Source organism: Mustela nivalis (genome assembly GCF_964662115.1).
Source record: "Mustela nivalis genome assembly, chromosome: X".
Classification (NCBI taxonomy): domain Eukaryota; kingdom Metazoa; phylum Chordata; class Mammalia; order Carnivora; family Mustelidae; genus Mustela; species Mustela nivalis.
In genome coordinates, this window is record NC_139040.1 from 97,402,070 (window position 1) to 97,427,896 (window position 25,827).

General features: G+C 37.2%; 1 protein-coding gene across 16 annotated transcripts in view; it reads left to right on the top strand.

Moving 5' to 3' along the window:
- CASK (calcium/calmodulin dependent serine protein kinase) overlaps positions 1-25,827 on the top strand; it is a 350,110-nt gene that overhangs the window by 48,229 nt on the left and 276,054 nt on the right. For 8 of the 16 annotated variants that reach the window (XM_082717805.1, XM_082717813.1, XM_082717818.1 and 5 more), the window contains exon 2: positions 13,889-14,019. In XM_082717805.1, the coding sequence (XP_082573931.1) occupies positions 13,889-14,019 (131 nt within the window). The remainder of the gene's footprint in view (positions 1-13,888; positions 14,020-25,827) is intronic. The other 8 variants (XM_082717815.1, XM_082717816.1, XM_082717807.1 and 5 more) reach the window with 1 other exon arrangement.

Here is a 25,827-nt window from a genome sequence, read left to right on the forward strand (position 1 = left end):
TCTGTGCCATTACAAAATACTGCTTTTGTAAAATGCCTCAAGTTTACAAGGCCTGTTTCAAATCATTAAAACAAAGTGCTTAAGAACAGATGTTACTACATGTTAGAAGTAAAAAAGTCTGGTTTTTGAGTTTTAATTATAATAGCATTAGAAAGATTTTGAACTGGCACACATTTCTAGTAAAACAAAAGAATGTATTTTTAAAGAATTATTTAAAAATTAACATGTTGTATGATTTTGTAACTTTTGCCTGTCTTTCAGTAATTGGCACTGACAAGTTAAAAGTTTTATTTCTACTAGAGAAGTGAAAATCTCCAAGAGATTAAAGAGCTAGAAAGCTATTAACTGTAATTTAGATGAAATAAAATATAATTATGCTAATGGGTCTTGTTTGTGCATCCTAAAATGGATTTGAGTCCATTTGTCCATCCAGAAAGCATTTGCGTCTCCACAAGCATATTGGCACCCATAGTTCTATATACTAAGAAACAGTGTGGATAAGCAAAAATCCCTGCCCTCAAAGTACTAGTTTAGTCACCTAACAGATCCTTTATTAAGAGCTGATCTTCGATTGTGCATCACCTTATTTATGGGAATTACTATGCCCCACCTTTCCTCACTTTCTATAATAGGTAGAATCAAATAATGAGATTATTAAAAACACCATTTTCCCACCAATACAGCATAACTAAAATACACCAAAGAGACTCTGGTATCTTAGATCTCCTTTTAGATTCCAGAAGACTGCCGGGGTGAGCAAATGTGCAAGTATGAATGTGTGCGCACACGTGTGTGGAGACAAGAGAAAGATACCCCTGTTCTAGTATACCTTGTCTAGCTCGGCATTCCTCAAACTGCAGAAGGTTGAGAAACATCAGTTACTTGATTGAGACTAAAATTCTGAGCCAGGAGTCCTGGAAACTATAGCATGGACCTGACAAGTTTAATGACTGCTATTTTTAACTGGCTGTATTGGACTTAAAGGAACTGCATCTCATTCCTGAATTTTGAATAACATGGATTCCAAATACCAGCTAGAACAGAAGAGGTTGAAAATGTACTGACTTCCATTTCTGGGACAAGATGGTTTAGACTCCCTTATTCCTGCTCCAGCCCTATAAATACAAATATAAATACCTTGGAAATTATTTAACTGACATCAATAAAATAGCTCAGAAATAGAAAGAGGGTAGAGTAGCAGTACTTGAAGAATGACAATGTGGAGAGTTCATTTTTTAACCTCCCATTTACTTCTGGACTGGGTGTAGGAGAGACCGACTGCCCAGATCCACCAAAGGCACAGAAAACAAAAACAAAGCTTGCTTTCTCTAACCCCTTTCCCCAAGCAAGGGAAAGCTTAACAGAGACTTAGTGGGACCCCACACCTGGAGCCCAGTGGGCAGTCTGATCTGCCCAGAGTCCCAGCAAGAACAGCAAAGCCTGGGGCCCTGGTGGGTGGTCTGATCTGCCAGCAGCATCAAAGCCCTGGCCATTTCAGTCCCCCTCCCACAACTAGGCCCCAGCCCTCTGATCTGCCTACAGCAGCAACAAGAACAAAGGCCAGGCCACGGTAGCAGCTGTTACTTGTTTCCCTGCTGTCCACCCCATGGCAGAGGAGACCCAGGCCTGGGAGCTTCTGACTGCACCCAGTTCTCCTTTAAGGTCACCCAGTGAGATCAAGTACGACTACCTGCTAAAATATAAGACTCTTTGATCTAGAGTCTAATAAAGACCACAGTGTCCAAGATACTTAATAAGCACCAGGAAAGCCACAATTTGAAAGAGAAAAGGCCAATACTGCTGAGGCCAATACCGACTTTGAATCAGATATTGGAATTATTCCATTGGAGTTTTAATTCAGCTGTCATAAAACTGTTCCAACAGTTGGTTACAAATTTTCTTGAAACAAATGAAAATAAAGATCTCAGCAAAGTAGAGCCAAGAGCATTACCTTATGAATCAGAGTTGGACTGTGAAAGAAACGGATCAAGAATGGTACCTTACCTTTTGGCTAAGCAACTGGAAGGAAATGTGGAGTCGGTCTTCAACTGAGATCAGGAGAAAGACTGAAAAGCGCAGGGGCTCAGTTTCCTATGCGTTGAGGAATGTGCTAGTCCTTTTCTCTTGTCCCCTATGCTCTCTTACAAGCCTTATTGATTAAAAGGAAATACTTAGAAAAGCACAGTTGATCCATCCCTGGGAAACTGGTTAAAAATAAGCTTTACTAACTTGCATATTCCTTGTAATATGCGGGGACTTTGCTTTCTTACCTAACTTGAAAAATTCTCCAAATGTCTGAATATTCGATTTTACTGTCTTGCCTGAACAGTTTATATCCACTTATTTTATACTCTTCTTTTCTTATTTTTTCCCCTAAAGCAGTTATTTTCCAGATCATCTCCTTCTTTAGACCTAAAAACTGATTACTACAATTATGATTCAAAACCTATTTTCTGCTGCCCTGCACTGAGCTGGGTAATTAGGTATAAATGCTTATTTCCTTTGTGTGCTTTGCCTTTTTGTTAACTGTTTTTTGGTTAAAAGACCAGAGGTTACATTATTGCCTGCTGAATATGCTTATATTAACAATTGTAAAAAGTAAATTACTTTTGGGAGTATTAATGAATAGACATTTAAATTGCATAGTTAAATCTTTTCCATCCTTTACTAAGCAAACAATTGGATTATCTCCCTCTCTGTAAGAATTTAAACAACAATTTATATGCCCTGTGGGGGTGGGAGAATATTTGTTTCAGAGAAAAGTTGGAAATCTGAATATCTCACAGCAGTTAAAACTTTGTAATTTGTAGTGTGATTATAAATATTAAAATTTAGATCACCAGTCCAGCATGCTTTCCAGGGAACACTGATGATTAATAGGTGCAGCGTGGGTGATGGGAGTTGAGGATGAAGGAGAGATGCTGGTTTTCTGACTTCAAGACTTAGCTGCTGATGTGTCTTCACATTTGAATATGGGGCGGGGATGAGGGGTAAGTATTTTATATGGTGTTTGCCAGACTTGACAGAGAAACTTTTATTCCTTAAGGACTCTACAAGATGCCAATTTGGGAAACCCCAATTTAGAGTGTTAGCTAAATCCATTTTGGTTTCTGTGCTGCTATATAAACTTCACATAATCCTGTTGCAACTAAAATGAATAATAGAGAAAGGAGCATATTGCTGGCTTTGAGGTTTCTTTCGCTAATTTATGTAACTTAAATGAGATAATTTTATTTAATTCAGGATTAGGTCTAACTTGTTATGAAGATCCATAAAACATGGTTCTGAGTGAGAAGAAATTAACAGTACTCTACATAAGTATCAGTGAAAAAACAACCTGTTAACGAAGATAGTAACTTCTGGGCCCAAATAATAGCTAATGGCAGGAGACATACTATTACAGGAATAATGTAGCATTTGGAGAACTATGTTAGTGGCATATTAACAGAACACCCTCCTTTTATAAATATAATTTACAATGTAACCTCATACTGCCAGCCTTCCATAATTTTTAGTTTCAGTTTTTAAAGACTAGAGTATGCATGCAGAATTTGACAATTGTGATAATTAATTTTAGTACTAGTTATACACTAGTAGAAAGTTAGGAGCAAGTTTCCAAAAAGTTGTTTCTCTATGAAATATTTCCTTTGGGTCAGTTTCTGACATAATAGTCCCACATGTAGAAAATAACAATGGGACTGTGCAGCTCTTAATTTAAAAATGAAAATTGGGCTTTTCTCGTGCCTGCCTTGAGAGGAATGGGGAGAATCCATGTGTTCATGCCTAGGGCAGACCCTGCTAAGCACTTGGTTTTGTGTCTCTATTTCTATGTTCTAAGAGCTTGCCTTTAGCACTTTGTCTTTCTGGGCTTCTTGCAGTCCTTCTGAGGGGGATGTTTCTAGCAGTTCCTTTTGGAGAAATGGGTTATGTTTGTGTTTTCTGGGGCTCTGTCTTCTGTCTTTTTTGGTCTATACTCTTAAGTAATCTCGTTCACATGAATGGCTTAAGTTACCTCCTGTTCACTGGTGCCTCCTTACAGAGTACAGGGATTGAGAACTTAGATCTTGGAGTTCCTTATGTTTTGGTTCCAGTCCTGACTCAGCCATTCACTGTCTGGCCCTAGAAAACCTGTCTTGGCCTCAGTTTTCCTAATCTATAAAATGGGGGGTTGTTTCTTGGCTGTTACAATAGACAAAGGAGAGAATCATGTAAAGTTCTTAGCAGCATGCTTGGCAAATGGTATGCTGTCAGTGGTGGTTGGTGTTGTCTTCATCTACATGTTGACCCCTTCCTTGAACTTCATATTCCTGTCTAATGTCCTCTGTAAATCTCTTCCTGGATAGTTCATGGAAATCCATATTTTGATTTGAATCAGTGTTTTGAAAATACCACCATGTGTCTCCTTTCTCAGTTTCTACTAGCTCTTTGTCATGTAGCCCCTCTCATTTGATGGTATCATTATTTACTCAGTCACTGTTGCCAGAAGTCTGTAAATCCTTCTTTCAGCTGCCCCCGCCCCAAGCTGGTCATTCATTACACTGTCAATGTTTTTAAACAATTGATTTGAGAGAGAGAGTGCTCGTGCGATCACAGGGGAAGGGGCAGAGGCAGAGGGAGAGACAGAGTCCCAAGCAGACTCTGAACGGATCACAGCCTGACACGGGGCTCAGTCCCACAACCCAGGATCAGCATCTGAGCTGAAACCAAGAGTCGGTGTCTCAAATCGACTGCACCACCCAGGTGCCCCACTACATTGTCAGTTTAAGTATCTCTGTTACGTGTACTCTGTTGGTTTAGTGTTTATCACCTCATGCTTAGGCTAAAGTAGTAACTTCCTAACTGACCCCATTAATTATTCAACCCATCTTCCACTCCTCTGCCTTTTTCTCTTTCTAGCTATTTCTCACCCTCTGATTTTTCAAACTAGCAATACCAAATAGCTTGTAGTATCCAGCACAAACCATGTTTTGACTTGGCTGTAGGCTATTCCACATACTCCTACTAATTTCTGGAATTTTCCCCTTTCCCTTGTTGGCCCGAAAAATGTGTTTACCTTTCCAAGCCTTCCTAAGTGTTTCTGTCTTAGAGGCTTCCTCTGACCACCTTCCTTTCCACAGATAATAAATTATTGGTATTATACTGTTTTAATTCCTTGTTCTATAACATTATACTGAAATCATGTATATGTACCAACAGTAATCTGGTAAGATTAGGTGTTTCCTGAGGACAAGAATTGCTTGTCCTCAGGAACAAATAGATATTTGTTTATTTGTATTTTTACTGGTCTTATTTCCAAGGGGGAAAATGAAGTAAATGAATAAAATGTGCAAATATCAATAGAATTTTTTAATGTCATTGCTTCAATATCCAATATTTTTTTCTCCTCTTAGCATGTCTCCTTGATACACGCTCCATCATATATGAGCTAACCAAGACTTAGAATCCATATCCCTACTATGGCCCTTCAAACACATGCATGCAAGTGCACACGTGTGTGTGCGCGCACACGCGCGCACACACACACACACACATACACATATACATATATATCAGTCAAGTTTTCCGGAACTTTTGGATTAGCAGAAATTACTATGTATACTCTACAGTCAGTCCTCTCATAAAAGTGGTGAATATATCCTGCATAGAGTAGACCAGAGAATGGTGTGCTACATAAAATCTAAAGAAAGGTCTACTAAACTTTTCACTGAACTATCAAGGTTTGACAGAGGTACTAATTATGCCAGTATAAGTACCGAGTTAGTAAATGTTAGTCTTAACTCTTTGAATTACTCAGCTTTGACAGTTGAGCTAGATTTGTTCTTTTAGCTTATTGGAGAGCCACTGCCAAATTTTCAAATAAGCCTCCCCTTTCTATGTTCAAGGAACAATATGAATGATACTGAGCTTAATTCTTCGAAGTGTCAGGTCTTTAATTGTTAACATTTAGGCAATAGTTCCCGAGACTTTGATTTTAATAATTTTCCATCTCATGTATTTCTTTAGCAGTAGCTATGATTAGGCAAGCTTTTTTCCTTTGGTTTAGTCACTGTACCTAAAGTAACCCAGCTTGGTATGTGTATATATAAGTATGTGTGTTGCAGGTGGGGTGGCACCAGAAGTATTAAAGAGAAAAACAAGTGTCAGAGCAACATTCCTGCCCTATCACTGCCATAAAACTATAGGAAGACAAGGAAAGCATTTCTTGACGGAATGACATATCTGAGCTCTTCTTTAATGGCAATGACTAACAATGGAGAAATAAGAGGAAAAGACCACTATTACCTTTATTAAGTATTATTTTTATATATATTTGTGTGTCTATAGAATGTAGTTCTTAAGACTTCATTCTTACTGCTAATGTCATTATTATTGTATTTGTAATTTATTTCCTTTATACCCAGCCACCATTTTTTTCCCTCAACTCACATCAGAACTATATAGAAAATCATAGGAAAAGTACAGACTTAGTAAATTGGTAGAGAAATAGCTAAACGTACCATAATTTTTCAGTTTTATATACTTGTGTAAAATTGTGTGCTATGATAAGTTTATCAGTGGCTTTGCTCATTCCTAGTTTATTTTTGATCCATCATTCACCAAATACTTACCGAGGGTCTAATATATACCAGGTACTCATTGAGTGTATATTCTAAATGTAACATAATACTACATATTATAAATATACATTACATAACTCAAATACACACGTGTTTATGTGTATGCATATGCATACATGCACACACACAGGTGATATTATTTCCCACAGCTATGTTCTATGAAGTTGCCCCAAACACTAAATGAATGCTGAACCCCTGCTCCTAGGGGCAATACAGGGTTATGCTCCTGCGAGCTGTTGGTCACCTGTTTAACTAATCAATATATAACCTGTCTTATGTGTATTTTTGTTTGAAGATACCTTATTTCATATATATTGTTGATGGATTAACCTTCAATCAATACTAACAGCTCTGTAATTCATTCTTGAATGAAGCTCATCTCACACATGTATTTTCTCCTTAAGGCGCATCACAGCCTTCTTGCACTTAGCTAGACAGCCCTTCAGCATCACATTGGAAGGCCATTTTAAACAGTGAAATGACCAACAAGAGGCACAAAGTGTAAAAAATGCACTAAATGGCAAAAAGGACACTTGCTTACAGTATGGCGACTGAAACATGAAGGCTGAGTGTCACTTTGTTCACCCTTAGCTGGTAACATCCACATCAGGCAACTCAGGTATTTCACTGTTGGGCATGTGTTTGTGAATGACTGTGAAAATACAGTGGGTATTGATTTGGGGTTACAAATAAATGTTAGTAAGTGACTTTGTAAATACTCTACAAGTAATTAGGATTGACTATATATCAACTGTGTGTTTGTGTGTATAAATATATATATATATATATGAAATATGAATTTGTTCTTTGTTTTTATTTCCCCCATCTGTTTCTTTCCTTTTGTTAATTGGTGTTTCTTTTTCTTCATGGTTTTCCTGTATCCTTGTGGTATGTTGCATAATCTGTTATAAAGCAGTGAAGCTTCTAGACCTGTGATATGGACAAGAAGTTCATACTGTTACAGTGAACATAATTCATATTAACTTAATAACATTATAAACTTAATGTTTGAGATCTAAACATTGGTTTCATTTATGTATATCAAGTCACTTAAAATAATTTGTACAGATATGTGAACAAAATTAGGACTTTTGATTAGCAAGATCTTAGAGAGATACCTCTAAGCCATTAAAAACACTTTTTAAACTATGAAATAGATGTATGGAGGATTGTATTAAGTATGTGTGTATATTAAAAGTAGTGAAATGAAAACTCATGAATCCATCATCCAGGTGATGAAAGGAAATATTTCTAAGTACCTTTAAAAGCCCTTTGTATGCCCCTTCCCGAAAACAGCCCCCCCCCAACTGCTATCCTGGCTTTTATATTAATCATTCCTTTTGGTTTTCTTTATAGATTGACTACCTAGCTATGTATGTCCAAAGAGTATATTATTTAGTCTTTAAAAACCAAGTAATGAGGACAAACTTAGGTATGTAAGGAAAGGGCAATATTACCAGTATTGTATGAAGATTCTCAGGAGAAGAAAAGCTGAACAGAGCCTCTTGGTCACAGTCTGGCTTCAGATACCCTGAGAGTATATAGGAGCCCTGTCTGGGAAGTCAGCTGGCAAGGTCCCAAGTAAATCCCATGACACGGGGCTCCTCACAGACAGGACACCAGTGCTATGTATGGGGGCTGGTTTACTGTTCTGCAGGGATATGATCAGGGGGCTTGGGCTGCTGTGCATTCTCCTGCTTTTCAGTCCCCTGAGACCGCCTCCAGCTCTCAGGAATATACCAACTGCTGTGGAGCAAAATGACCGTCTTCTGCTAATCCAGGCAGCAGAGAAGAGCAGGAATCTTAACAGCCCCTGGTTGGAAAAAGCCAAACAGAAGAATCTGGGCCCAGCACACCTACTTCTCCTTGTTTTGGGGTTAGGGGATCATTGGCAGTGGGAATTTTCGACAGCTCACAGTTTGGACTGGTTAACCTCTCCTGCTGTCAGCCCGAAGTCTCCCTTATACTCCTGGGGGCTCCGTTTATGCATCTCCTGTGTTGGGTCTCCTCTTTGCTGTCTCTTGACATCCTTTCTGCTGATCTAGTCTCTTGTTTCGGCAAACATATCTTAAAATAACTTCTTTAGATAGTATGCATTGTGAGTAATTTATTGAGCTTTTTCATGTCTGAAAATGTCTTTGTGATTATTGATTTTTCTGACTGGATATAGAATTAAAAGTTAGAAATCTCCTCCATGATTTTGAAGTTGTTGCTCCATTGTCTTCTTGCTTTTAGTATCGCCATTGAGAACTTAGAAGCCATTCTGCTTCCTGATCTTTCTGTGTGGACCATATGATCCTCCCCTCCCAGCACACCATCCTTCCTTCTACTTCTAGAAATGGAAATCACAGTGATTTTAGGTTTCACAATGGCATGTGTGGACATGGGCCTATGATCTATTTTGTCGAGTATTTGGTGGGTCCTTTCAATTTGGGAAACTCCTGGTTTAAGTTCTGGGAAATTTTCTTGGATGATTCTTTTGTGTTCTTCCACTCCATTTTTTTGTTCTTTTTGCTTTACTTTCTGGGCTATTTCCTCAAAGTTATTTTCTAGCCCTTCTATTGAGTTTTAAATTTCTTAACTTGTTTCTTTTGGGTAGGGGTGGGAGGTTGGGGGAACTAGGTGGTGGATATTGCAGAGGGCTCAGATTGCATGGAGCACTGGGTGTGGTGCAAAAAACAATACTGTTCCGCTGACAATAAATTTTAAAAATTAATTTAAAAAAGAGCCCCTTTTTTCTTTTCTGAAAGTTCTGGTTTTGTTTCATAGTTATAATAGCTTTCTGAGGATATTCATGGTAGTCTGAAGGGTTTTTTTGTTTGTTTAGTCTTTTTTCCTTTAGGTTGCTCTTTCTGTTTTGTGACCTCTATCTTCCAAATTACAGACTATTCTCCAGATATCTTGGAAGTTTGGAGGTGTACTTATGACTAGGAATAGAGCAGTGGTTCTCAGCTGGAGCCAGTTTTTACCCCCCCCCCCCAGGGGACATAGGATAATGTCTGGAGACATTTTTGGATGTCAGAACTTGGTCGGGGGTGCTGCCTGGATTGCTGTTAAGCATCCTGCAATGCAGAGATATCCTTGCCCAGTAAAGACCTATCCAGGCTTTCAAAATGTCAGTAGTGATGAGGTTGGAAATCCTGCAATAGGGGGCTGAAAGCTGATTGACAGCTCTGAACTTGTGGGTGGGGCTTGTTGAGCAATTCAAGTCATTATCTATAGGTCTTTCCTTCTGGCCTGGTCAGGTACACAACAGAAAATCTTTTCTCCTCCTGCCTGAAGGCTAAAGCTGTAGCTTCTTACAACCCCCTGTTAAGGAGAAAAGAGGTGGGGCTGTCTGTATTCAGTTTGTGTGTGATCACTCAATCCCGTAGCTTTCCATTTACTCTTACCCACTTCCTCAACTGCCTTGTGCCCCAGTTCTCAGACCCTATGTTTTACCCTCTGTAGAGCGGGTCTCTGATAAAATGATGGTAGGGCCTTTGCACGGTGGGATGGAGTGTGGGTATGGAGGGGGCCTCGGGCTCTAACTGCTGCTCTAGAGATTTCTTTCAAACCTCTTCTTTTAGCCCCATCTTCTAGTTCCAGGGTTATCTGGTGCAGCCAACTCAAGAGTTTCTTGAGGATTCTGGAGTAATAGAATGTGTTTGGTTTATGAACTTGCTTTATTTTCTCTTTGCACTTCAGCTTTCCTGACTCTACTAAGTCAGTTACCACTACTCCACCACTGCTTTTTTGCTTCCCAAATTTGAGTATTACTACTGTCGCTTCTAGTTTCAAAAGTGATAGCCCCTTTGGTATCATTTTAGTGGGGTCTGGGGAGGAAGATGAATTAGATGCATTGTGTTAAATCTGTTATCCTGGAAACCAATATGCCATATTCTAGCTTGATTTCAACCTTAATTCTAGTGTCCTTTTTTGATGTATTTACTTTTGGTATCAAAATTGTTCCTTTCCAGAGCGCCTGGGTGACTCATTTGGTTAAGCATCCGACTCTTGATATTAGCGCAGTTCCTGATACTCAGGGCCCTGTGTTGAGCTCCCTGCTCAGCAAGGAGTCTACTTAAGGATTCTCTCCCTCTCCCTCTTCTCTCTTTTTCTCTCTCAAATAATAAATAAATCTTTTTTCTAATTGCTCATTTCCTAGACCTAACCTTTTTTCACATAAATGAGTACCAGAGGAGAGGACTCTCTGACTGCATAGAGACACAGCTGCATTCTTTTCAGAACCATAGGCCATGGTCCAACAATATTTATTCACTTGCAACATATTCTGGTTTCATTGACCTTTTACTTAAAAAGAGAATTCTAGGGCACCTGGGTGGCTCAGTGGGTTAAGCCTCTGCCTTCGGCTCAGGTCCTAGTCTCAAGAGTCCTGGGATCGAGCCCCACATTGGGCTCTCTGCTCAGTGGGGAGCCTGCTTCCCCCTTTCTCTTTGCCTGCCTCTCTGCCTACTTGTGATCTCTCTCTCTCTCTCTCCATCAAATAAATAAAATCTTAAAAAAAAAAAAAAGAATTCTGCAAGATGCCACCTGCCTCAGATGGAACTTTCTGCCACAATCCTAATCGAAAATCATTCTAAAAGTTGAAGAGAGAACATCTATTTTATCAAATCTGAAGTGCTATCAATTATCTTATTTCATCTTGATTAACATGCTGGCCAGAATTAGTAGAAATAAGAGAAAGATAATAGCTTATGATGGTGGCTTACTACTATCTGTCAATATTTTCCTCCACATAAATACTCGAGAACCATCTGTACCATAGGATACCCCCCTCCCCTGGAAAAAAAACCACGTATGGGTGAAATTTCAAGCATGGAAGAGTTTTGGCCAGATGAATGGCCAGACTTAGGCCCTCTGAATTTTTGCTGTTCCTTAAAATATCATTCAAGTATAATAAATGTAAAACAATTACTGTACTACACATACTTTATTACACCCTCTTTTTTGAAGATGGGAAACCAAGCCAGAATATTCAGAGTATTACTTGCCCATTTTCAACCTATCAACCAAATAATGGTACTCAAATCCTGTATACTCCTTTAAATTTTTATCAATTTCCACTGAGCATCTGGTTGATGGATTAAATCATAAGAAAAACTTAAGGTATATTTCAGTGTCTTTTTGTGTACTAAATTTGATTCACTTTTGCTAACTTCTTGGGTGCCATTGAAACGCCTCACTTTTTGACCTGTCTTCAGGTCCTCAGTAGTTAATAAACTCTTTTTCCTTGCTTCACATTATAGAATTAGCCTAAAGAATTGAGGATTGGGTTTGACTTTTATTTATAGACTTAAATGCCTCTCCCCCCCACCCCCAAATTCCCTTTTCTCTCCTTTTTCTGTAGCTTTCTTCATTTTACTATTACTAAAAGGGCAGGGAGAGACGCTATGCTTTTCTTCCTCACCTTACATCAAACAGGAAAAAGTTAAAAATTGGCTCTATTGTCCACAAATAATCCTGCATATGGATCTTGGAAATTTTCTAAAAGATGTAGTGAATTGAAGCACACTATAGGAATGTATATATAAATAGAATCCCAAGGACTTATATATGGACAAAAACAAATTACAATAAGCATTTCCTGAAATTGCTTGCTGTTGTCAGGATAAGTAGTCACAAGTAAGACATCCAGATTGAGAATGAAAACGTTTGTGGGAGTCCTGCCTCACTTTGTTGTATTGTCTTAGAGCAAAATCTTTGAGCAGTTTGGAGTGGTTTTTGAAAAGGTCTTCTTTCTTCAGAGTTCTGAAAGGCACATTATTACCACTTTTCTTCCTTCCAGTTGAGCTTTGTTAGGTTGCTTGAAGAGAGAGATTTGAGGCTGTGGTGTAATAGATGTCCAGATGATGGCACAGTGAAATCAACTAATTCATATGATGTTAGAGAAATGTTTAAGTCTGGGTTAGGTTATATTTTTTTTTCTTGTCCCCTAATTGAGAGAAAGACAAACTCTTTTAAGGCAAGCAGGATCACAAGTGCCCCAATGTAAATGAAGAACTTACCTGCTGATTGACCATGGGCATCCACATGTACTGTTTTTACCTGTAAAAGCTAATGAGGGTATTAACTTTTCCTGGTGAGAGGGATATACCTGTATACATGTACATGTATTTAATGATTTAAACTAAACTTGCTTTCAGATAAATTGCTACAGTTTATTGCTATTGTGTTCTGTATTATTCAGTAGTCAATTCAAGCATGTCCATATACAATTCAATCTTTGGATTATCTTTGGTTCAGATACTTACTTGATAACTATTAATCGCAAGGAACTGTGTGTACTCATGTGTGTGTGTATGTAATGCATGGGCCTGGGCATTGGTGTTTTAATCAATCATCCCAGTTAATTCAATTGTATGGCCAGTATTAAAAGCCACCAGTTTAGGGAGAGAGCTGGGTGACTCAGATGAGTAGCCCAGTGGCTCTTCTGGCAGAAAGTACTTCCTTTTCTATGGTAATTTAGAACAATTCCAATTTGAAACTTAAGGAAGATGTATTTCTCTGTCATGTCTTGTGAGACTGGAGAGGCTCTTGGAGGCAAAATCATGCAGGGCTTTCTCTTTGTGAAGTGCCTCTTCGAGTATTTTGGCCAGACTTTACTGGGGTATATTTTCCTATTTGGGAATTATTTATGTGTTTTGGTTCTTAGCTAAATATGTGCATTTAAAATACCTTCTTTCCTGTGGGATTTTGAGCAGAAATATAAGATCAGATTTCCATTTTTAAAACATGACTCCAAGAATGAGTGGGAGAAGCAAGTTATTCAGCAGTCCTGGTAGAAGATGGTAGTAGCTTAGATCTGGGTATGTTACATGGAGAGAGGTGGAGAGGATTGAGAGAGAGTTGAGAGAAAGTCAGTGGCCTTGTTAATGAAGATTGGGTAGGTAGTAGGTGAGGTGAAAGTGGAAGGGGTCAAGAATGACTTCAGTTACTGCTTCAAAAGGTAAAAGCTGTGTGTACTGCCACTGTGATTTCTTACTCTAAGATGTTGATAATATATGTAGAATATTACAAAAATTATTTGCCTTGAGTATAAGAATAATAAGAATTTTCATAAGTCATTTCTAAATACAGATTTGCTTTCTATTCTGGTTTAATAACATGAATTATTTACCTCATGGATTGTAGAAAAACATGTTCAAAATTGTTGTACTTAAATTTGATCCTAAACTACAGCCATAGTAGACACTGAAACATCAGTAAGATGTTGATGGGGACATTAATTAAAAGCAATGAATTAAACTTGGCCTTTTTCTTTTTTAAAGGGGTCCCTTCAGTGTTGTACGACGATGTATCAACAGAGAAACTGGGCAGCAATTTGCTGTAAAAATTGTTGATGTAGCCAAGTTCACATCAAGTCCAGGGTTAAGTACAGAAGGTAAGAGATGGATTTCAAGTAAGTTATTTGATGTCTGGCTTTATTTCATCTCCAAAATCCATTTATCAACCTAACTTTCATCTGGGGGTGGGGAAGTGGTGGGTTTAATGTAGTGGGAAGTGGGTGGAGACAGTTTAAATTTCATTCTAGTTTGTCAGTTTTAGAACATGGTATTTGAAAGATAGCTAGAGTAAATTACAGTTATAGAAACACATTGCTCTAGGCCTATTGTTTTTGACTAGGAAGAAGTGAAATCTAGATATCTATTTATAAGGTCTAATTTTGAGTCCTGTGGTATGGAAGATGGGATGGGAAGGGAGGGAGGGGAAATAATGGCAAAGATGTGATCATTGCAGGTCAAAAGAAACTAGGATGAATTCCCTCCAAATCCATAACTTACCACCTTTACGATTATGGTCTAATAGTACTAAAGGCTCCTATATCCCATTTGGCTTAAGTCACTTAGAGTGCATATGTGAAAATTGGAAAGATCAGTACGGTTATGATGTGCAGGACTTAAACTTTGGTTTTAAGACATTGTTATGGTTAATCATTTTTATATGTAAATGTTTTTAAACAGTAGGTAAACATTTTAAAGTTACTTATTTTTTATATAGTTATTTTTTATATCATCCTTGCTTCACCTGGCCACAGTTCCAGTGTGCTCCTACTTCAGCTGGTACAATTGATTGTATTTATTTTTCTAATTAGCCTTTCTTCCAAATACAGGCTATTTAATAGTGCAGTAAAAGCTACCCTCCTACAGTCTCCCCCCCCCCCCCCAGGAACAATGCAATTGGTCACTGAAGTTGGAAAACCCAAGGCAGAGTAGCCTATTTATATTTTATCCAGTTATCCTGACTGTGGAAAGTAGAATTCCACCTTCTGTGTGCTCCAAGTTAATCTGTTTCTGTAGATCTTTTTTCAGGATCCCTGCTTTTAAATACTTTTTTAACCCTTTGAATTATTATTATTATTATTATTATTATCCATATACTGATTATAGAAGAGTCTTAGAAGTTGTTACTCACAAAAAGCACTGATTTTTTTAAGTGCTTTAATCCTTAAAATGTTATGGTAAGATTCAGAGGTTTTAGATCTCATGGTTTCATTCTCTGGAATTGGCTATTATTACTTTTTAATATGAATTATTTTATGAATTTAGCAGAATTTAAAATTTACTTCCAAGCAGGCTTTGCAACTTAATTATGTTTCCTAAAACTTAGCTGGATTTAAGTTTAATATACTGTATGTGATTTTGTTTACCTCAGTTGTCAATGAATAAAACCTTCCTAGGTCTTGAACATAGTTTATTAAACCTATACATGTGTTGAATCTTTCTCTTAATGTTTTGTTACTGTTGATATGGTTAGAGTCTAGTTTAAAATCACAAGTCTAAATCAGTTACTCAATATACCAATTTCATATTGATTTAGCTCATTGTTATATCTAATTCTGAATCTCTTCAGGCTAAAGACATTTTTAGGGAGGCAATTGATTACTTTCTCAGTTTGCTGAGATTGTTTATTGACAGATTTCTTCAGCAAGGGATCTCTGGCACTATAGACTCCAGCTTCCAGGCTGACCCTTTTTTTTTTTCCCCATTTTCACCTAGTTAGGGAGTCAAATGCCAAACTTAACAAAAAAGAGGTGGGGGTGGGACGGGGAGGGTTGGGATGTAATCCATGTCTCTGAGTTTGTCTTGTCTTTACCTAATATATGGGAGCCTGTCACTGAAATTGTAGTTCATTCCTTCATTGTTTTGGCATTGCTTTTGCTATATAAACGTCTTCAAGTCCAGTTCTGAAGACAAGGCCAGGTCATTTCATTTATCCTATAGAAGGGCCACATCCTATAGATAGTAAATGATAGCAGTTGAATTCTGATTATTACTTATGATTTTATCTAGTTCTGTTAAGAGTTCATTGCTACTCAAATGAGAATGTGCCATTTGTCCTTTATATTTATGGCCCCGAAATGTAGTTTTCCTGTCGTCTTCGGCACAGTGACGAAGAAGCAAAATCAAAATTCCATTACTCACCCACCTTTCCTTTCTTTCCTTCCCTTTCTTTCTTTCTTTCTTTCCCCCTTCCTTTCTGCCCTTCCTTCCCTCCAGGGGTGCTCCCATATCCTCTTACTGTTCATGCTTACACTATCTTACTTTAACCTGGACACATCTTAAGATATATATAATAAATATTTTATTTATAAAGTCTCTGGCTAATTTCCCCTTCCCAATGTCTGTTAACTTGTTTCCAGTCACTGACGGCAAAACATCTTAACCCTTTTGCCCTTCCAGTCCATTTACTAACTGTTAGGGTCCAAATATGACCTCATTCATGGCTAAGTGTATGAGATGCTATATTAAGAAAAAACATATTATGAAGTGAAATTTAACACGGTAAAAAGACATCCATAAGTTTAAATATCTAGAAATAGCTGTATTTACTGTTACATTCTCTTCTAATTAGGCCTCTCAAGCGATACATAATTTAAAATCTGTTTTATTCTTTATTCTTTTTCCACTTTTTAAATTTATTTTTTATTTAAATTTTGCTTAGTTGACATATAGTGTAGTATTGTTTCTAGAGTAGAATTCAGTGATTCATCACTTCCATTTTATTTTTTAATTTTTGTCTTTGTGGTTTATTTGGCCTTGTCATTGCCTCAATATTTTTTCCTGTTTTAGTGCATTTGTATTCAAACACTTTATTGAGTAAAATGGGTTTTGTAAAGGGTTACCTGAGGTCCTAACATATGCTCTTTACTTCGACAGATTATTATAATATGAAGACATATACAAAGAGCACCCACTTTTAAAGATTTTCTTTATTTATTTGAGAGAGAGAATGAGAGATAGCATGAGAGGGGAAAAGGTCAGAGGGAATAATAGACTCCCCATGGAGCTGGGAGCCTGACATGGGACTCGATTCGGGGACTCCCGGATCATGACCTGAGCAGAAGGCAATTGCTTAACCAACTGAGCCACCCAGGTGCCCAAGAGCACCTACTTTTAAGAGGCTTACAGTTAAAGAGTCTTCAACCATTGTTTTAATAAGAACATGTAATAAATCCAAAATACATAATTTACAAAGCAGCTTTTGAAATGAAATACTATGTATTAGTTTGAGACCACTTTTATGTTTTAATATTCTAAATTCTTGATGCTCCACTGGAGATGTAATTATTTGAATATCTGTTTTCTATTTTTCCCATTAAAATCTATTTTTTTTCAGTAGCGGTTCTTAATTTACAGGTTATAGGATATCCAAGAACCCTTTAAATTGTAAGCTCAATTATAAATACATGTTCATTTTCTTAGGAAGGAAATTCGTAGCTTTTATTAGATTCCTAAAAAGCCATATTATTCCTAACTGGTTGAATTTCTTCTTTCACATGTATGAAAAAATGAAATTGATGCCCATGAACATGAGACGAATAGCAAGTTTTTATTAAATGAAAGCTGGCTGAATTTATATTAGGATATTACTTCTGATCAGAGGATATTTTCATACATACATACACAGCCTCCATTAATGAAATTCCTTGATGAATATCTTAAAACTTTTAATGAGTGCACATTTTATCTCTTATATCTCTTTATCCCTACTAAACCACTAATTAAATTTGACTTTTTTGTTTTAAAAATAGGTATCAAAATTAACTTAGGCAATTGTTATAAGGAAATTTTAAGGAACATAAGATATATAGAAATGGAAATTGAATTGACAGTTCTGAAATCTTGAAGGGACTCAGTTCTTTATGATTCAATTTTAAAAGTTTAAAAAGGCAGTTTTTATTTTGGAAGAAGATTGTCTTCTAGAAATAATATAGATTGGGTCCCAATTTACCTAGCCTTTAAGAATATCTCATTCTGAAAGTCCCAGATAGCAGATGATGTCAGCAAAATTGGAGAAGTAAGGGCCTTTGACAGTTCTCCTCTCCAAAAAAGCAAGGGGAAAACTGGCAAAAATAGAATCAACTTTTTCAGAACTCTGGAAATTAACCAAAGGTTTGCAGCTTTGCAGGAAGAATTTATTCAGGAAAAACCACTGATTCTTGCTAAGAACAGTGAGCTTTGTGGCATTTTACCTTACCTCATTCCCACCTTCCTCTCTCTAGTTCCATGGTAACCCTGAAAAAAAGAGTTCACAATTATGGTGCAAACCAGGAGGTAGGCAGTCTCCAAAGGAGGCAGAACAGGGATGAAGTTCCTTGAAAGCCTCATGCCTATGAAACTGTCATTATCTGACCTGTCTGGTAGTTCCCTCGAAGGGACACCACTCTTATTTGGTCTGACTCAGAGACTGCCTTCTGCAAAATAACTTTTGCCTGGGGGCATTTGTTGAAAATTTTTAAAGGCAGTTTAATTTCATAGCTACCTGAAGTCGTAGAGAAACAGTTGGGGCAAACAAAAAGCTAACTTAAAAGCTTAAAAAGAAAAACTGGATATTGAGAGGTCTGTAGGAGCTCTGAAAAAAACAAACATATCTTTGGGAATCAAGGAAGCCATGCACATACATAGGACTGTGTACATGCCCAGAAAAGACCTAACAAGGCCTTAAGCTCTGAACTCTGACCAACTTTGAGGCTTTGCCAGTAGGAATTGAATGCTAAGGCAGAGCTGTCAACTCCCTGAGGGTTGAAAGTATGCCCCAATGCATAGAGAGCCTCTGCCCGAGCAACAACCAAACCAACCAAGCAGAGACTTAGTGGCCACACACAACAAAGATTGCCGACTTTACAGAATTTATTCCAAAAACTTAACCAAACAAGTAAGAGCAGAAACTGCCACAGTAACAGCAAAACCTAGAGGAAGGGAGAGTCTAACTTCCAAAGTTGACACATTATTTAAAACACCTAGTTTTCAACAACAACAAAAAATTGAGACATACAAAGAAACATAGTAGGGCTCATTAATGAGAAAAAAAAGCAATCAATAGAAATAATCAATAGAGCAAACTGAATTGTTGGACTTACTGAAAAAATAGCTTATTTTTTTTTAAGATTTTATTTATTTTACAGAATGAGAGAGCACACAAGCAGGGGAAGCAACAGAGAGAGGGAGAAGCAGGCTCCCTGCTGAGAAGGGAGCCTGATGCAGGGCTCAATCCCAGGACCCTGGGATCATGTCCTGAGCTGAAGACAGATGCTTTACCAACTGAGCCATCCAGGTGCCCCCTAGAAAAAGAGTTTAAATCCTCTATCTTAAATGTGTTCAAAGAAATAAAACTGTCTAAAAAAAACTAAAGGAGAATAAGAATAATATCACCAAATAAGAAACTATCAATAAAGAGAAATTAAAAAGAGACCCAAATAGGAATTCTGGAGTAGAAAAGTGCAAAAAACCAAAACTGTATTACTGGAGGGACTCAATGGAAGATTTGAGCAGACAACAGAGTTAGCAGTCTTGAGGATGGGTCCATTAAGATTATTTAGGCTGAGGAACAGAAAGAAAAAAAGGTTGAGCAAAATTACAAGAGCCTCAGAGACCCGTAGGACACCATCAAGCACATGAACATATGTATAACTGGAGTCCCAGAAGGAGAGGAGAGAAAGGGAGAGAATATTTGAAGAAGCAATGACCAAAATTTTCTTAGATGTGAAAGATCTAAATCTACACACTCAAAAAACCCAAGCAACTCCAACTCCAAGTAGGGTAAACTCAAAGATATTTCAGAATCAAACTGTCAAAATGACAGAAGTAACTCGTCATGTACAAGGGATCCTTAATGAGGTTAAGAGCAGACCTCTTGTCAGAAACCATGGAGACTAGAAGACAAGAGGGTAACTTATTCAAAGTGATGAAAGAGATGGTCTACCAAGAATTCCATATCCAGGAAAATAATAGCTCACAAATGAAGGTTCAAGACTTTCTCAGATAAAACTGAGAAAATTCGTCACTAGCAAACCTGGCCTACAAGAAATAGTAAAAGTAGTCCTTTAGGCTCAAAAGAAAACACTGGTTAGTAACAAACTACAAGTACCAGTAAAAGTAATTGCATATGTAAACATGAAAGACAGCACATATATATTTTTGATTTCAACTTTTTTTTCCTGATATAAGAGATCACTGCTTAAAGCAGCCGAGAACAAAGTTGGTGGACTGACTTTACTCCAGTACTTAATTTAGAGTTGAATAATCAAGACAGTGTAGTATGTATGAAAGAAAAAACAAATCAGTAGAAAAGAGAGCCTGGAAATACATACACACAGATATGGGCAGCTGATCTTTAAGTAACAAAGGCAATGGTGAAAGGATGTTCTTTTCAACAAGTAGTGCTAGTACAACTGGACATCTGGACATAGACCTTACTTTTTTTCCACAAAAATTTACTCAAAATGCTTTTCTTCTCAGAATGGGAACAAGGCAAGGCTGTTCATGCTTACCATTCTTGTTCAGCCTCGTGCTGGAAGCCATCACAATAAGGCAGGGAAAGGAAGACACAGAAGCCTATGTACCAAATCCCAAGGATCTACAACAAAACTTTCAGAACTAATAAGTGAGTTCATCAACCACGTAAAATGAACAGACCCAAACCAATTATATTTGTTTTTCTATATACTTGATAAAGAACACTTACATACCACAGTTAAAAACAGGGTGCTATTTGCAGTTGCCCAAAACAAAATGAAATTCTTAGGTATAAATCCCACGAAATATCTCTAAGCCTTGTAAAAACTATAAATCTCTGATGAAGGAACTCCAAGATCTAAATAAATGGAGAGATATACTTTCTTCATGGTTTGGATGATTCAACGAAGTAAAGATGTCATTTCTTCCCAGATTTATCCATGGATTTGCTCCAATTCCAGTTAAATTCCCAGGAGTATTTGTTGTGGGTGTGGAAAGCTTATCCTGGGCTATATATGGAAAGGCAAAAAGAATAAGAACAGAGAAAACAATTTTCAAAAGCTATAATAAAGCAGGAGAAATCATTCCACCCCATTTGTTAAGATTTATATAGCTGTAGGTATTAATACAGTGTGGTGCTGGCAGAGGACTAGACTGCGATCAATGGAACAGATTAGATTGCTCAGAAGTAGCCCTACACCTGTACAGCCAACTGATTTCTGACAGTGGTTCAAACCCAATTCAATGAGGGAAGAATAATTTTTTAAAGATTTTATTTTAGAGAGTGAGTAAGTGGGGTAAGGAGCAGAGGGAAAGGGAAGGGGAAATAATCACAAGCAGAACCCCCAGCTGAGCATGAAGTACAGTGTGGTCCTCAGTACAACCTTGAGACATGGTCTGAACTGAAACCGAGAGTCCAAGGCCTAACTGACTGAGCCACCGAGGTGCCACAAGAATAGTGTCACTTAACAAATGGTAATAGAACAATTGGGCATCCATTGGGCAAAAATTGAACGTCAGTCTAAATCTAACATTTTATATAAAAATTACCTCCAAGCATATCCTAGATTTGAAGGTAAAACATAAAATTATGTAACTTTGAAAAGAAAATTACCAGAAAATCATCAGGACCTAGGGTATGGATCTCTTAGACATGACACCAAATGTACAATCTATACCGCTTTGCCAGAGCCCAGGCACGTGTGCTGGGCTCCCAGGCAATCGGGGTACCAGGAGGAGGGCATGTGGCCACAGCACTGGGGGCTCAGATCTAAGCACAGCCCTAGGTCTTGGCACACAATAGAGAAGGGAATGATTGGAACTTAACTTTGCAGAGCAAGTTGTGGTTTATGATTGTTCTCTGTAGATTTCAGGGATGACAAATTCTGACGCACTCACTCTAAAATGTCTTGGTCACACACCAGATCTTGATGCCTTTCTTTTAAATGAGTTCTCTACAGAGAGGCGTTTAGCTTCTCTCAGCATATTGGTTCTTTTTGTTTGTTTGTTTTTGTTTTTTAAATTTATATCACAAGCAGATTGCCAGCATAATGGAGAGGAAACCAGATTGGATATGGACTTTTTTTTTAAATACTTCTTCCACTGTCATGTTCATATATCCAGATGGATGTTATCCTCTCCGATGATTATCTGGCACTAATTTATAACTATTATCAGAGACTATGTAGCAGCTAGGATGCACCGTAGGCCTCTATAGATGTATGTGCACATGTAAATATAAATGAACTTACATGCCAGGTTTTACACTTCCATCTCTAAAAGAGAGCAAAAAGCCCCCAAACTGGCCTTGTCCTAAGTGGATGTTAAGTGTTGCTTCTCTCTGCATTCTATGCCTTCCCCTTAATTGATGACTAAGTTGGTGGAAAATGGCTTGGTTTTATTCATGTTGTTTTTTGTTCTCAACTTTAAAAGTAATCTACCTCTGAAAATGTGTAGTTCGATGCTTGTTTGGTGAATTTGTGCCACTTTAACCCTTTCACAACCATTCCCATTTTGTTACGTTTCTGTTATGGGGACTTTATGTTGAAATGTACAAAGCATTTATAGCAGTTTAAAAATAATATATTTAAAATTAAAAAAAATAAAGATAATGAGAAGAAATCCAACAGTAAAATAAATTAACTTAAAAAAATCCAATTATCCAGTAAAAACATGAACATTTTCCAACTACCCAGGTAAAAAACATGAACTTTTTCCAGAAATGGATTGTACAAGTTTGTACCAAGCACATGCAAATAATGTTCAACATCTTTAGTTATTAGGGAAATACAAATTTAAACCACAACAAGATATTAGAACAGTTGTAATAAAAAATAATACTGTGTCCTGGCAAAAATGTGGAAAAACTGGATATTTTATACATTGTTGATGGAAATATACAAAATAAAGTCACTCTGGAAAATAGTCTAACAATTTCTTTGAAAAACTAAATATAGACTTACTGAACAATTCAACAGTTGTACTCCAGGGAAGTGTACATCTCAGAGAAAGGAAAACCTATGTTCACACGAAGACCTGCAACCAAGTTTTCATAGCAGTTCTATTTGAAATGGGTAAAATTTAGAAAGAACTAAAATATCCTCCAGTGGATAAATGGTTAAACAAATTGAGTTACATCCATACCATGGAATGACTATATAGCGCAAAAAAAAAAAAAAAAACCACAAAACCTGTTGATGCATGCAACTACTTGGGTAGATCTCAAGGGAATTATGCTATGTTTAAAAAAAAACTTTCTAAAAGTTGATATACCATATGATTTCCTTTATATACATTTTGAAGTAATAAAATTATACAACTGGACAACAGATTAGTGATTGTCAAGTACTAAGGATCACAAAGTTTTTGTGAGAAGCATGAGAGAAGGGGAGGCAGGTATGACTCTGAAGGGCTAGTATGTTAGGATCGTTGCGGGGGATCTTTGTGAACATTTCTTTACTTCTGTCGTGATAGTGACTACATGAACTTACACATGGTGATAAAATTGAATAGCTCTACATACACACAGGTCCATGTGAAACTGGTGGAATCAGAATAAGGTCTGTTGATTGTACCGTCAGTCTCCTGGTGTTGACCCTGTACTATAGTAAGTTACAAAAGGTATTAACATCAGACGTCCTGGGGAGGAAAAATTTTCCGATACCCTTAAGATTTCCTCCAGTTGCTCTGTGAATTATGTTGACATGAGACAGATTAACAGGGGAATATCAAGTTTAATTACCTATGTACAGGAAATCTGCATAAACATGAGATTTCAAAGACAGGCAAAATGAGGTATATATGTCATTCTGGACTTAAGGAAAAGGGGGTATGAATCTGGTACTTCAAAGCGGAGGAAGGCAATTCACAGGAAAATGGAAAGAGTAAGTGTTTGGTAAGCAAATGTTTGCTGGGTCATCTAGAAACAGTGGAATAGGTTGCTGTCTACCGTACCTAGTTCATATTATCCTGTAGTTATCTATGGTGACAGCTTTCTCATGGAGCAGGTCCTCTAATTTTTTTTTTAGACCATTTAGAGAGAAGGCAAAAAAAAAAAAAAAAGAAGAAGAAGATAAAACAAACTTGTTAAGCCTTCTGTTTCTTAAAAATAATCAGCCTAGGAGCGCCTGGGTGGCTCAGTCAGTTAAGCATCTGCCTTCAGCTCAGGTCTTGATCCCAGGGTCCTGGGATCGAGTCCTACATCGGCCTCCTTGCTCAGAGGGGAGCCTGCTTCTCCCTCTCCCTCTGCTGCTCTCCCTGCTTGTACTCTCTCTCTCTCTCTCTCTCTGTCAAATATATATTTTTTTTAAATCTTAAAAAACAATAACCAGCCTAGGAGAATATAAATGACATAAAATAGTCTCCAAATTTTATTGTTATTTACAAGACAGGTGCTTTAACCAACTAAGCCATAACCTTTATTATTATTTAAATGAAAGAAATTCACAGTATAATATTCTGTATTATGTTAAGTAGAAAAGAAACTTGCACAAAGAACTAGAAGGATCCATATCAATATGCTAAGAGTGGTTACTTCTAAAAACCACCTAAATGTCCAGGGGTAAAAATGATCTCCAGGATATTTCTTCTTTTAAAAGCAAGCAGCCTAATATAATCCACATACCAAAAAACCTTTCTGGGGTGGCAAATTTTGTTCCCCGACATGGGAAACTGATTTAAAGGTATGTAGAATGTCTGTGCTATTTTTGTACTTTTTATTAATGAACAATTATTTTAAGATAAATAACTTTTAAAAATTTCCTCCTAATCAATGCATTCATCCACAAAATGGGTAATTCGCCCATGAAGATTTGGACATATAGGTGAAAACATTTTAACTTCAGGGTTTGATTTCCAAATAATCTAAATTGTTCTGTATAGGCAAACTCCGACTAATGTAACTGATCGCATAATCAAAAACTGTCACTTGTTTTCCGCAGGAAAAATGAATATTTAATAGATTTAATTTACATTGTGAATTTATGTTCGTTATGTGGAATAATTACTGGTCTAGTTAATAAATCTCCATCTCTTCCTTTTGCATGCAGAAATTGTTTGCCAAAACCTTTTCTTTGCTTTTGCATTTTTTTTAAAGATTTTATTTGTTTATTTGACAGACAGAGATTACAAGTAGACAGAGAGGCAGGCAGAGAGAGAGAGAGGGAAGCAGGCTCCCTGCTGAGCAGAGAGCCCGATGCGGGACTCGATCCCAGGACCCTGGGATCATGACCTGAGCCGAAGGCAGCGGCTTAACCCACTGAGCCACCCAGGTGCCCCGCTTTTGCATTTTCTTAATGTCACTGTTTCTTCCACTGTTTTGCAATTGAAATGGTTAGAAATAATCTAGCAAATTCCAGGCTTATACTTATGTTTTATTTTGCCATATTAAATACCATAAAATGGGATTCTTGAGGAGCTTGATCATGTGTTTTTAAATCCTGACCACAGATTTAATATATCAAATTCAATAAATATTTGAAATGGAAAGACCCATTGTTTCAAACATTAATGAATTATCCTTTATGTGCCATGTCATAGACATGTGAAAAATATTAATTTAACTTTGAGTTATCATGTCACAATTATCTGAGCACTGATATTAATAGTCATAGACTCTTATGGTTGATGGGAATCCTTAAACTTGGCTAGTATTTTAAAAATCATGTTTGTTAATAGTGGTTCTATGGGGACAATAGGGTTTTGCATTTCATGGAGTAGTTTGAGAAAAACTGCTAGAAACCATCTTTTACCTAGTGAATAATTTTCAACAAAATGCTCCCTTTTCATAACTTCTGATCCATAGTAGTCATTTAATTACTATATGGCTCGCTGGGTAACATATATTGCTGAAGGGGTTTTCCCATTAAGATATTTATTTTTATTTTTTTAATTAAAAAAATTTATCTGAGAAAGAGCATACAAATTGGGGGGAAGAGGGGCAGAGGGAGAGAATTTCCAGCAGACTCCCCACT